General features: G+C 42.3%; 1 protein-coding gene and 1 long non-coding RNA gene across 5 annotated transcripts in view; one reads left to right on the forward strand and one right to left on the reverse strand.

Moving 5' to 3' along the window:
- Nucleotides 1-13,962, forward strand: part of LOC128096287 (uncharacterized) — a 164,709-nt gene that overhangs the window by 54,804 nt on the left and 95,943 nt on the right. For 3 of the 4 annotated variants that reach the window (XR_008213591.1, XR_008213589.1, XR_008213588.1), the window contains exon 4: nt 13,265-13,413. The exons of the other annotated variant lie outside the window; for it this stretch is intronic. This is a non-coding gene — a long non-coding RNA (uncharacterized LOC128096287). The remainder of the gene's footprint in view (nt 1-13,264; nt 13,414-13,962) is intronic. 4 annotated transcript variants of the gene reach the window in all.
- The window catches only part of LOC128096286 (phospholipid-transporting ATPase FetA), an 82,852-nt gene that overhangs the window by 43,984 nt on the left and 24,906 nt on the right, over nt 1-13,962 (reverse strand). The window contains exons 6-10 of the mRNA XM_052715676.1: nt 10,804-10,876; nt 10,374-10,444; nt 8,527-8,609; nt 7,357-7,515; nt 4,955-5,043 (exon numbers count right to left, since the gene is read on the reverse strand). Of these exons, the coding sequence (XP_052571636.1) occupies nt 4,955-5,043; nt 7,357-7,515; nt 8,527-8,609; nt 10,374-10,444; nt 10,804-10,876 (475 nt within the window). The remainder of the gene's footprint in view (nt 1-4,954; nt 5,044-7,356; nt 7,516-8,526; nt 8,610-10,373; nt 10,445-10,803; nt 10,877-13,962) is intronic.

A 13,962-nucleotide genomic window follows, 5' to 3' on the forward strand; every position in this document is an offset into this window, starting at 1 on the left:
AGATGTAGCCAGCACCATGTCTGCCTGTACACCATCATGATCCCCGCCATGATGATAATGGACCGAACCTCTGAACTCTAAGTTGCTACCTCAGTTAAATATTTTTCTTTATAAGAGTTGCCATGGAAACATTCGAGAAACAAATTTAGTTGAGCTGATTTACTTTGTGTAACGTTGTAGAGGGTTTCGTGTTATACTGAAGATACTTCATATGCTATCAGATGTCTTGAAGGGTTATAATCATCGCTCTAACTGGTGAAGCTGACTTTTATGTCACTGTACTGTCTACCAAGCAGCTTTTAAATCCTATCTTATGATGAATGCGATATCCTCCTGTTTCTTTATGAGGGGAATCAGACAGCTTCTTATGGTATGATTCAGCCTTTGCTAATAAATGGGAGTCATGTAAATTCTTTAAGAAGTCACATGAGCTTGTCCCTGATCAGGTCTGCAACTTCACCCTCATTTCTCCAGTCTTTCATTCCACTCAACGACTATCCTTTATGCTTCTTGTTGAAAGCATGTGCTCGCTTCAGTCTCGGCCTGGGAGTCTCCTTCCATATATCCGATACTGCCCATTGTGTAACTCCTTTCAGAACCCTGCTAGAAGGGCCCTCTCTCTCTTAAGCCAGTTCCATTATTTCTCCCCGCCACCCCACCATGAGTGTGTGTGTGTGTGTGTGTGTGTGTGTGTGTGTGTGTGTGTGTGTGTAACCTTCCATGCTTTAGATATATTGTTTATTTCCATGCTCCTCGAAATTGTGAAAAATGGTTGATATGTAACTAAGAATTATTGATAGATAAAAGGAAGCACTGACAATGAAATGTTGACTCCTCTATGTCATGAAATAATTCTTTGTAAAATTATGATAGTAGGTGAAGATTTAAGATAATAAATAAAAAAATTTTCTGTGTTAAAAAAAAAAGAGTTGCCATGGTCATGGTGTCTCTTCACATGACCATGATACCAAAAGTAATCTACAGATTCAATGCGATACTCATCAAAATTCCAATACAAGTCTTCATACAATTCTTCAGAGAAATGAAAAAAACCTTATTTATTTATTTTGTTTTGTTTTGTTTTTCAAGACAGGGTTTCTTTGTGTAGCCTTGGCTCTCCTTGAACTAGCTCTACAGACCAGGCTGGCCTTGAACTCACAGAAATCCACCTGCCTCTGCCTCCCAAGTGCTGGGACTAAAGGTATGTGCTACCACCACCAATCAAAAAGTAAAAAAAAAAACAAAAAAACAAAAAACAAAAAACCAAAAACATAACAAAACAAAACAATCTTTAAAGTCATCTGAAAATGCACAGAGACTAGCCAGGCAGTGGTGGTGCATGCCTTTAATCCCAGCACTTGGGAGGCAGAGTCAGGTGGATCTCTATGAGTTTGAGGCCAGCCTGATCTACAGAGTGAGTTCCAGGACAGCCAGGGCTGTTATATATAGAGAAACCCTGTCTTGGGGGAAAAAAAAGAAAAGAAAAAATATGCCATCATTTGAGCAAATTGGCAACCTAGAAAATGGGGTGTGTATGTGGGTGGATCTACTGATTATTCACCTAACAGAAGGTCAGTGTCAGAATACACACAGAATAAACAAACAAAAACAGAAAAACAAAAAACTGAACGCAAAGAAACAAACAACCTAGTTAAAGAACGGGATATGGAGCTAAACAGAGCTCTTGAAAGATGAAACACAAATAGCTGAGAACCACTTAAAAGAATGTTGAACACTCTTAGCCATCAGGGAAATGAAATTAAAACTACTTTGAGATTTCATCTTTCTCCAATCAGAATGGCCAAGATCAATAAAAAATCCAGACAAACAAACTGTAGCACATGCTGGCAGGGATTCAGGGAAGGGAAGCACCCTTTCACTGCTGGGAGGAGTGTAAACTGGTCCTGGCACTATGGAAGTCAGTGTGGAGGGTCCTCAAAATGCCAAAAACTGTCCTACCACAAGGTCTAGCTCTACCACTCTTGGGCATATACAAAAGGACTCTACATCTTAATATAGCGATACTTTTTCATACATGTTTATTGATGCTCTACTCACAAAATCCAAAAATTGGAAACATTCTAGATGTCCATCAACTGATGTGTGGATAATGAAAATGTGGTACATTCACACAATGGAGTGTCATTCAGCTATTAAGAAAAATGAAATTATGGTGTTTGCAGGTAAATGGATTAGAAAAAAATCATCCTGAGTAAAGTAACCCAGACCCTAATAAACAAATACTCTGTTTTTTTCTTATATATGGATGTTAACTTCGGATGTGTGTTTCAATCAGAAAATCTGCAGAGGTTAGGGAGCTAGTGAGGGAGCAGGGGGGAGGAGGGAGTCATCCAAAGAAGGGAAATTGAACATAGTATAATCAAGATTTAAAGGGTAAACCAGGATAGGAGCACTAAGTGGAGGGGAGGATGGAGAGCAGGGCGAGAGCAGGGAATATGGGAACTGACAACTAGCAGTAAAGGCCTTTTAGAAAGCCATATGTAAGCCTACTACATACAAGTTCCTAAAATAATCACAGATATGAATTTCAGTAGAGTTCCCATAGAACGAGGGAGACAATATTCCAACTGTGCATTTTATGCCAAGTAAAACCTCCAATGTGGAGAATGGGTTACATCTTGTTGAGTCATTGGCCAAAGGGGCCCATAGATGCCCCCTAACATCACAGGCTATTGCCAAGGCTATTGCCAAGGCTATTGCCAAGGCTATTGGTTACCCTCCACAACCTGATGGTAAGGCCTACTGCTGAGGACACCACTTACGTATGTCACCAAACATGGAGAAATGAAGCTGGTGCCCCACAAGAAGCTTCACCTCTACTGATTAGCATTCATGGTTCTGGAAGGTACTTTGCACGCTACCGGAGGAGAGAAGCAATCATCAATATTACCCAGCTACATGCCCTGCGGCCTACAACAGCACACGCCTGCAAGATGTACCAGTCAACAGTGGAACACTGTTGTGGGAGTGACCAGCCACTTTTAGAAAATGGACTTAAGGCCACTCCATGAGATGGAGCCCATATCTGAAACTACTAGAGCGGCAAGAACCCAGGACAAGCTAGGTCGTGGTCCCTGAAGACAAACCTACTACTACTATTCTGCTAAAGGAGCCCAGTAATAGAATGACTCCTAACCACATACTCTATTCCTACAGCTCAGTGCATCACTCATCCATCACAGAAGCTGCTTCTTTCGTTGATGAGGATTAATACAGAGACACACAACTGGAAAATACTCAGGAGATGAGACTTTGGAGCATTCAGCCCTAAATGGGATATCATGGTCAAACCAGTCAAGGCTTTGGATCTATGCAAAAGAGGAGGCAGAAGCTTGTAAGAGCCAGAAGTGGTGGAGGACTCCAAGGACACAACAGAGTTGACACATACACTTTAACTCACAGAGACCGTGACAGCATGCACAAGACCTGCAGAAGTTCAAACCAGACAAAACCCCAGCACAGAGAAGGGAAAGTAGACACAATGCCCCACCCATAACGGGAGCTATTTCCAGTTGATGCCTACTGGAAAAGGGTAAAACAGTTTTCTCCAGTGGAATGCCCTTGGGTACACCAACCATATGCCAGGGCAGGACCTATGCCCAGGGAGAGTTGGCCAACATAAAGTGGACCCCATGCTCTTTTTGTGTGTGCAGTTTTTGTTTTGTTTGGTATTTTTCTCTTATTAGTTTTTTGTTTGTTGTGATTTTTATTTTTTGCTTTATTTTTATTTTTGAGAGATGAGGAGGAGTGTGGTGGTATTGTGTTCCCCAAAATATTGTACCCTAATAAACTTATCTGGGGTCAGAGACAGAACAGCCACTAGATACAAAGGCTAGAAAATGGTGGCACTCACACCTTTAATCCTAGCACTCCAGAGGTAGAAATCCCTCTGGATCTCTGTGAGTTCAAGGCCACATTGGAAACGGCCAGGCATGGTAACACATGCCTTTAATCCCGGAAAGCGAGCCTTTAATCCCAGGGAGTGGTGGTAGAAAGCAGAAAGGTATATAAGGTGTGAGGACCAGAAACTAGAAGCATTTGGCTGGTTAAGCTTTCAGGCTTCTAGCAGCACAGTTCAGCTGAGACCCATTTAGATATGAGGACACAGAGGCTTCCAGTCTGAGGAAACAAGACCAGCTGAGAAGTTGGCCAGGTGAGGTTAGCTGTGGCTTGTTCTGTCTCTCTGACCTTCCAGTGTTCACCCCAATACTTGGCTCTGGGTTTGATTTTATTAATAAGAACTGTTAAGATTCACGCTACAGAGGAGCATGAAGTGGAGTGGGTAGAGAGGTGGAAGGATCTAGGAGGAGTTTAGGATGGTAAATAATATTTAAAAATTGTATGTACATTTTTAATTAAAACTTAAAATATCTTTTCCCTCTCTCATGATTCCCTTTATTAGTGATTTTCAGATTTTTTTTTTTTAGCAGAAGAGCCTCTATTTTTCCAATTGAAATATTATAGAACAGTATAATGAGAAGCTGCTCTACTTGGAAGCAGAAACTCAGACAAGGCCAGAGCAAACACTATCAGATCTTCTCCTGCCTCTGCAGCAGTCTTAAGACTCCTTTGAGGAATGCAGCTTTAAAACTACCAGTTTAAATAAGGTGTTCTGTTAAGTGTATATGACGGGCTATTAAAGGTAATAATCAAAACTGATATGAGAAAGTATCTTCATTTCTAAAGTAGGGCCCTTGATTAACTCTGGTCCCACTTATCCAAGGCAACAGTTTCGTAATTGTCATTACCTTGACTAGAAGGAGTAACCTAGACTCTCTCGTCATCAAGTCTGTTCTTTCCTGGCTCACACCTTAGCTTGTGGGGTCACGACATTGCTTGTGACTTTCAAACAACTATGTTCTGATTTGGAAGTGCCAGCCACTGCTGTGGACGTGCATCTATGCAAAGAAACCGGGGAAAGTGTTTAACTTACCCAGACCACAAGGACATTCATGAGATGGTCTATATGTGTCCGTTTGAAGGTGGACTTGCCACTGTTCTGCATTAATTTGGTGTCTGGCCCTGAGCAAAATGGAGAAATCCAGATTTTAGAGTCACTGAATATACTCAGAGCTTGAAATTGTGTCGATGTATGGCTTTATGTTCACTTATTCGAACCTCTTATGTAAATCCAATCAATGGTACACGGAAAGGAATGTGTTTGCTAAGTGTCCACACTGACTCCCCTCTTACCAGCGCCTCAGCCCGTCTCGATTCTACCGAGGTAGTCCGAACAGCGGTTACCTGAGTACCCTTGTCACCACCTGGTTTATTTAGCTTAGGAAAGGAATTTTCTGAGACATCTCTGCTTTCTTTTGAGGGAAGCCATTGCTGAGTCAGGCTATATTCAAAATTCTGAGAATGGAAGAAAGGAAGTGGGGATGACGGGGATTTTTTTCTGAGGTGGAAGCTGGGGAGTTGAGCCTTCTCTGTGGCTGAGAGACACAGATGCCACGTTCCTTTATACCCACAGATAGTGAGTAAAAGAGCGTTGAATAGCTATGGAACTGATTTGCAAACTATGAGTTAGAGATATTGCTAGCAGTGTGAGAGAAAATATTCATAAGGGGTTTAGGAAGAAACTGTAAGTAGCAATTTCTCTGGCCTTTATCATCTGACTTCCGTTTCTACATGTGTTCTAACGAAGGAGCGCCACTCATGTGCTCATGTGGGGTAGCTGGCTTTTCTGCTCTGTGAGCAAACACTGAGAATACACAGCATAAGTGGCAGCGTTCTAGCCTCTGAAGCATTCCTTCACAGGTTGGGGTTTTTGAGAAGTTCGAGGCGGAGTGTGGCACCTAAGGGATCATATTTTCCAGGGTCTGTAGAAAGACTGACCCTACTCTCCCTGGCTTTCAAGAGGGATGTAGAGATCATGGCAGAACTCCAGCACTGCACATCAGGAACAGCGAATCAAGTTTGCACTAAGTGTTTCAGGATGCTCTTTGTAATAGGAGACTCCTGTACAGAACTCCCCAAAGTTCACTGTTATCATTAACAAAGCAAGAGTCTGATGGGAACTAACCCATGCTGGCATTCCTATTGCTTTGGGGAAAACCTTCAGCTGAACAAATGAACTATCTTGGAGTGGTTTTCCTTTGTGTGGGTAACTGCTGACCTAGTGAAGAAAGTAAGTCTACTTTACATCATTTGAGTTGGAAACCAAACAGCTTAGAAGCTGCCATTCCACATCAAGAACCAATAAACAAGTTCTGCCAGGGTTTCCTTGGACTCTTAAGCTACTCCAGGGGGTATTTGTCTTATTTTCCATAGAAGGAGAACTAGGAGTCTCATGTTTAAGAGTGGATGCTCTAGAAAAGACCTCCAAAAACCCAATTTTAGTAATATTCTCTACAGTAAATCTTTCTCCATTCTTCCTACTGTGGTTATGGTTGTGTTAAAGCCTACATTTCAAGTATCTCCTAAAAGCTTATTTGTTGAAAGCTTGGTGTCCAGTAGATGGTGCTATTTGGGGTGGTAGAAACTTGAAGGTCTGGAACTTAGTTGGAAGAAAGCTATTAGGGGCATGTTCTTGAAGGTCCCCTCCTCTGGCTCTTCTGCGGCTCAGCTACCATGACATGAGCAGCTTTGACCCACCGTGTATTCCCACCACGATGTTTGGCCTTGCTACAGGTCCAACGCTAGGGTCAAGTAACCCTGTACTAACACCTCTGAAACTGAGTGAAAAGTAAGTCTTTCTTCCTTTAAAGTATTTGCTTAAGATATTTTATCACAGGGACAGAAAGGAACAAAGTTATCAATGTCTGTTGCCACTAAGGGTGCAGCGTGGAGCAGAGGCTCTTTCCCAAGCATGCCATGAACCAAGGAAACCTCTCACTACATATTGTGGGTTGTGATTCTAAATGACATCTCAAGATGGGCCACTAACATGGTGCTTTTCTCTTATATGAAGTCTCCATGTCATATTTTATATTCTTTTCCATAATGAGCACCATCCATATTCCCTTTTTACGAGAGTAATCTCTGTGCAATCTTCCATTCACATGCTAATTCTGTTGTACTTTATATGAACACCCTCTCCTGTGTCCACATATGGCTGGGAAGACTCATGAATGCCTTAGGGTGTTGAAACACAAAGCCGTCATCTAACAAAGGAGGAGCTGCTATGTTGGGAGCACACTGTCTGGAACACAGTCACTTTCCCCTCAGTTTCTTCTTCAATTTCTCCTCCAGCCACCTGTTAATCCAGCACTAAGTCACTGTTCTGATATATGCTTGAATATTATATCTGAATCCTTAGAACTAAATACCCACAACTGGGTGGTGAGTAGGTTCTAACAGGCTCGGTCTGGCTATGGCTGCAAGGACACGTACCAGTATAAATCACCAAACCGTAACACCAATCCGTGTTCCTGATGATGCAGCCCCGGAGCAGTAGCTTGTCATGGCCCAGGAAGTAGTCTTCCCCCAGATAGGTCAGGACTCCGGAAAACTTGTCCAACTTGTTATTGGGAGGCTCGCATCGAATTTCTCCTGCAGAGAAGTGAAGTAGGAAGAGTGCTAGCTCTGTGACCTTGGGAGAGCGCTCAGCAGAAAAGCGGGAACACCACATACAGTATATAATACAACAACATATGAAACAACGTGGTTTTTTCCTCTCTTTTCTCAGCTGCCCCCTTTCCTGCACTAAATTCCTTTAGAAAACACAAAAATATTTCAGGGCACCAAAATAAACAAAGCGATAATTCTGTATTGCCATGGATCATCAGAGAGACTGTCACAGGCACTGTATCAGCAGCAGTGAAGCTGAAGAAATGAAATTACTCTAGAGTGAACCTACTACTTTTTTCCAAAATAGAAATAGTTGACTTTTTCCTGATTAGTAAATATATCCTTTGTGAATATTTTTTAATTTTATTGGCTTTATTTACTTTGCATGTCAGAGGAGGTGGGAACATATGCAAATGGTGGATGTGGGGACCAGAGGGCAACATGTGGAAGTTGGTTCTCTCCTTCTAGCATGTGGCTCCCAGATATCAAACTCAGGCTTGGAATATTCTCTGAGCCATCTTGCTGAATCTCCTTTGTAAATATTTATAACATGCTAAAATAACCAAGAAATTTTTTTGAGACAGGGCCTTACTATGTATCCCTGGTTAGCCTGGAACTCACTATGTAGACGAGGCTGGCCCCAAGCTCAGAGAGTGCTGGGATTAAAGGCTTTTGAGAAACATTGTAATCTACTTATTGTCTAGAGAAAAGTGTTATTAGCCTTTGATTACATACTAGAAGCTTTTTATCCCATGCACGAATGCAAACATTTCCCCAAAACACGTTCACGTTACATGCATATGCTGGCTTTTGTAATCTATAATTTCCCTATTATGTTGTGTCTGTTTTTTCCATGTCCAAAATTATCAACGTGCATATTGTTTAAAGTGAACTGTAAAGAGTTCCTGTATGGATGTACCATACTTTATTTAGCTGATCCTCTGCTGATTAGCTAAACAAAGGTGTGGGCGGGCAGCCTACTTCCAGGCTCACCATCAAAGGCAGACAGCAGTTCCAGGTTATCCTCCATTTCACTGGTAACGGAGATGGCCTGCTTCACTTTCAGGTTGGTTTCCCTAGAGGAAAGGTCACAGGTTCATCAAATGTATGGGACAGAAACACAACCAGAGCACAGGACCAGCTGCTTGTGCTTCTCATTAGGTTTTAGAAAATAAATGTTGCCAGCAGAATATGGGCTAAGGGTTTGAGTTGTTGGAGTACCTCACACTAGTTACTCCTTGTTCTCATGGGCAGTATGGCGGAGAGATAACCGACTCCCTGTCACCCTCCCTCTCATACCCTGCAACAACATACCACCTCGACTTTAACCAACACAGAGTGGCTGTTAGGAAAGTTAGAGGGAAACCCGGAGGTGGCATGCATCTGCTTCCTTCAGGAACAAGGAGCAGGCTCTGGTGAGAAGCTGCTCATGCCTCTGAGGAAATATAGTTCTGAGTTCATAAATATTTACAAGGTCCATGGAAAGATCACAATTAACCATTTTTGGATACAAGAACACACAGAGATAGTAACAACTATAGATTTCAAGAAGCTTTTGGATGAGGTATTAGTCAGGGCTCTTTAGAGGAACAGAACTGAGAGAAAAATACACACACACACACACACACACTATACATACACACACACACACACACACACACACACACACACACACACACACACACACATATACGAAGCAGATTAATTAGAGTGGCCGACACACTATAGTCCAGCTAGTCCAACAATGGCTGTTTCCCAACGGAAAGTCCAAGGATCAAGTGCATGAGGCTGACTGTGTGGTCTTCAGTATACACTGGAATCCCAAAGAAGCAGGCTCCAATCCCAGAAAATTGGGAGTGAGGGCAAGCAGGCAAAGGGGAGCAATTCCTTCTTCCACGTCCTTTATACAGGCTGCCACCAGGTGTGGCTCAGATTGAAGGCTGACTTTCCTTCCTCAAATGATTTAATTAAGAAAAATCCCTCTTCCTCACAGGTGTACCCAGATGCTTGGGTTTTAGTTCATTCCAGATGTTGTTAAGTTGACAGCCAAGAATGGTTATCACAGGCACAAAGAGGAATGTAGGCTGATACAAAACTCCATGAGACAAGTCTCTGAAATGGCCTCCATATTCCCAAGTAAGACCTTAGCTTACTGTGAGTAAATAAAGGTCCACTTTAATTTCTTTTTAGGACATAATTCTTCTTTGTTTAAATTGCCTCCTAGAAATGTTGTAACTCCATTCTGAAATTTTGCAATCCTATGACTCTCTTTCATGCTAGTCAATATAGGTATCCCTCACTGACTTCAGGCAATTGGTTCAAGGACCCCACATGAACACCCTAATCCATCATTTGCTCAGCTATCTTTTATAAAATGGTCCAGCATTTGCATATAACCAATAAACACTCTCTTCATACAATGTAAGTGCTATGTAAATACCTGTTCTATCTTATTTTTAGGGAATACTGATAAGAAAAAAACAATCTGTGCATATTCAGTACAGAGGAACCTTTTTTTCAAATATTTTCAGTCTGCAATTCTTAAAGATAAGGCATGGAACTCATAGACGGGGGCGGGGGGGCAGACTGACCCCAGTTTAGAGATAGAGAATTTGGGGTTTATTTTTCCAATCCTGTGCCTGATGGATGCTCATTATTGCTGCCCAAGCTCAGACTTAGACCTGAGGGTTCCAATTTATTGTCTTTTCTCACTTGGATATCTTTAGTTTTCTGGCACATAAACTACTACTACCACCTGAATATAAAACTAGTCCACTGCATCATGCTTGCCCTCGAAGTGGCTAGATTGTCTTACTGCAGTACCAGGAGAAAACACTTACCCATCCAGGTCTGCTGTTTCAATGTATGTCAGACCGCAGGGCTCACTGCTAGAGAGTAACAGTATATCTGCCTGCAATCAGAAAAGCCAGAGAAGAGGAACCGAAGGCTGGCCCCTAGCCTTACAGTGTGATGGAGAGCAGCCCCTCCCTCTGGAACAGATGTCCACTCTAAGAACTTGGCAGACTCTTGGCTACTCTCATTATCTGTGACCCGTCACTGCTACCATGCTTGTCTCTCAAAGTTGCTTCATTTTACCTGAAGCTGTGACAGGAGATGGACAAGAACGAGCTTCCTGCCAGAGGAGCCGGTGACATCAGGGCAAAGTGAGGCCCCTGAAGGCTGTCAAGAGGGGTGGAGGCAAACATGCTGCAGGGCTCCTGCCCTCAACTCAAGGACAGAAAGGAAGGCACGGCCAGAGGAGATACTCACTGTGACAGGGTGATCGTTCTCTAGTTTTATGATGTCTCCCACTTGAACGTTCATCCATTTGTCCTCCTCGACCCTGTAAGAAAATGGCCCTGAATTTCTGCTCTCAGAGTTTCCCCAACATTCTGTTTTGACAACTAGACAAAACAAAGCAAAAAGAAATAGAAAAGGCCAAGATGAATGAAGACACATCTCAGGAGGGCCACATTTGTTTGGGCAGTCAAGAGCAAGCTCTGTTTCTTTTGACACATCTCTTTCCCCAGCAATTAGCTTTCCTCTTCAAAGGCAGCCATTATATTTTAAAAACTTTCCTAGAAGCCAGGTGGTGGTGGCACACATCTTTAATCCCAGCACTCAGGAGGCAGAGGCAGGCAGATCTCTGTGAGTTCGAGGCCAGCCTGGGCTACAAAGCAGGTTCGAGGCCAGCCAAGGCTACACACAGAAAAGCCCTGTCTTGAAAAACAAAAAACAAACAAACAGAAAAACAAAAACAAAACAACAACAACAACCTTTCCTAGAAAATATCAACTCATACAATCTTCTATAACACATATACTTCAAAGCTACACAGTAAGGTTTTTAATCCCAGTATCTGCGAGGCAGAGGCAGGAGAATTTGGGTGAGTTCAAGGCCAGCCTGTTCTACACAGTGAGTTCCAGGCCAGCCAGGGTTTACACAGTGAGACCTTGTCTCAAAAAATAAAGTTAAACAGCAGATACCTTACTTTCTTCATTTTTCATTTAATAACATAACTTGGAGGACATCTATAGATGTGGTTCATCCTTTTATTAAAAAGCTAAAATGTATTCCATCATGTGGCTTTACTAATTTTATTTTGTTCTCTCATTGGGTTATCTTTGACCCTTCAAATCCTCATTTCCTATAAAAGGAGCCTGGCAGTATGAGCCGATTCAACGACAATACTAGCTCTCTTCCCTTGTCCCCCTCTTTTGTACTCCAGTTTTCCAACAGTACTCATAAGTCACTTCCTCTCTGATAAAGGACATAGATATATGCATACATGCTCCCATGTGCGAATGCATTTGGAAACATGGCCAGCCTCTTTGAACAATTCTATTATGTCAAGTACCCAAAGAGCAGGGGAAGAGAGGGCATACCCACCCTCCATTTCATTTCCAATGCAGACTTGACACATACAGTACTTTACCAGATACACGAAGACATAACTTTTCCCAGAACACTTTCCAGAAAGACCACTTCTTTCCAGAAAATGCCATGTTTATTTTATTTAAAAATCATTTACTATAAATTTACTCTTTGTTTTAGGGATTTTTCTGGTAGAACTGAAGAGTAGAAAGAAGCTGTGGAAAAGACATCTGAAATTTTTTTTTTTAATTTGTAAAAATTTATCTTGGTTTGACATTTACTTTCAAGGGTTCTCTAGGCAGGATTTTCACCAAAGAGAAATGAAGAAAAAGCAGAGTTATAAGATTCTACCTTCTCCTGGAGACCTGAAAAGCTGTTATTTTATTGTATAAGGAGCTGTCAAACTATTACAAATGTATTCCTGGATATTATAGTAAAAATGGAGGCCAGATTAGGCAAAGAGGAAGACAGTCCCACTGAACGGTACCTCCCAGAGTTCATAAACATCCTGTCCTTTTCATACTGCAAATACTTAGAAACACTGGATAAGACAAAGCAAGACTGCCCTTGAAGTAAAAGAGCCAGGAAACAAAAGGGTGAAACCAGAGCAGTAAGCATGCTTTGACGTTGCTCTCGCTCTGGACAGGCGAGGGATTGTCCATTTTAATAACCCTTCCTCTGAGTTTCAGTTTCTCCCTCTATTGCGGCAAGAACAGACTTAGGATCTGGAGAGGCCTCAGAGCTTCTCCTAAAGCCAAGATCTTCAAAGGACAACACCATTCGTGAAAAGGCAGCCTAAATAACAAGCCGCTCACTGTTAAGTCAGTTCCTACAACTTGATCTGGAGGGCTAGGGGTTGCTGGGAGGTAGCAAAAGAGCAGGGTGTGGTGGCTGAGGCAGGAGGACTGCCATGGGTTGGAGCCTAGTTTGGGTTAGCGAGTGAATTCTAGAACAGCCTGACTATAGAGTGAAACCCTGTCTGAAAAACAAAAACAAAAAAATCTCCAAACCACCAAAACAAAAGTCGCAGCTTGCCAACAGCTGTTGTCTCTGGAGCCCCCCTGGCCACGAACTCACCTCTTCTAGCTTTCTTTCCAGTTGCTTTCTAGAAAGCAGCCATTTTGTGATGAGCTTCCCTATATGTATTAAATTAAGTTGACCATGACTGCTCACAAGGCTTAACCAGGGCCTCTGGATAACTCTTAAACTCGCTCTGTGACAAATTCCTCTCCAAAAGTCTTGTACAACCTAAGTACTTGAGCTATCCGAGGGAGTTCATCTGACTAAATGTATCTGGTCAGTTTCCAATACACCGAGTTTTGTCTTTTTAAAACTGCTATCCTTTCCCTTTCAACAGTAAACCACCGAATTGGTATCTCCAGAACTTCCGGCCATTTAAAATACTCGAGGAAGCAGTCCACTCTGGTTAAGAGTCAGCAACACAATAAACAGAGGGGTTAGATGTCCCAAAGCGTGGATAACTGGATGATCTGATAAAGACAGCAGGTATGTAGTATGGGCAAGGCCACTGTGACAGAGGCCGGGCTGTAGTCTTGACTCTGTCAGGTCTGCATTTTCCCTCATCATGTTTCCGCTCACACTGATCACTCTTCTTCCACACAATTCCAACTTCTTCAATCGTTCCCACTCTTTGAACCTCCCCGGAAGGTGTCCTTAATCGCTCTGTCAGATGTGGCTCAATTAGCTTGCCATACCTCTTAGAATAGCTTTCACATTTTGCCTTGTACAGGAACATGTCCGCCATAGCACAGCCGCAGAGTCAAGGCAAGCGCTATCTTTGGTCGTCAAACGGCACACTGGACAAAAGGCTACAGTAGACTAGCCAGTGAACCACATCAGAACCCTTCACGTCCTAAAAGCCAAAGTCTACAGGCTAAACACGCTGACCATAGTCACTGGCATATTAATTTCATGCTATAATGTGTCAATTGCTTGGATATATTATTTCATTTTTATTTTCTCAGGCATAGTCTAAGACAGAGAATATTATTTCCATTTTATAGGAAAGAAGTCCAGAGAGATCTCAGTTAATAT

Source organism: Peromyscus californicus, unplaced genomic scaffold (assembly GCF_007827085.1).
Source record: "Peromyscus californicus insignis strain IS unplaced genomic scaffold, ASM782708v3 Scaffold_5__1_contigs__length_169319896, whole genome shotgun sequence".
NCBI classification, from domain to species: Eukaryota; Metazoa; Chordata; class Mammalia; order Rodentia; family Cricetidae; genus Peromyscus; species Peromyscus californicus.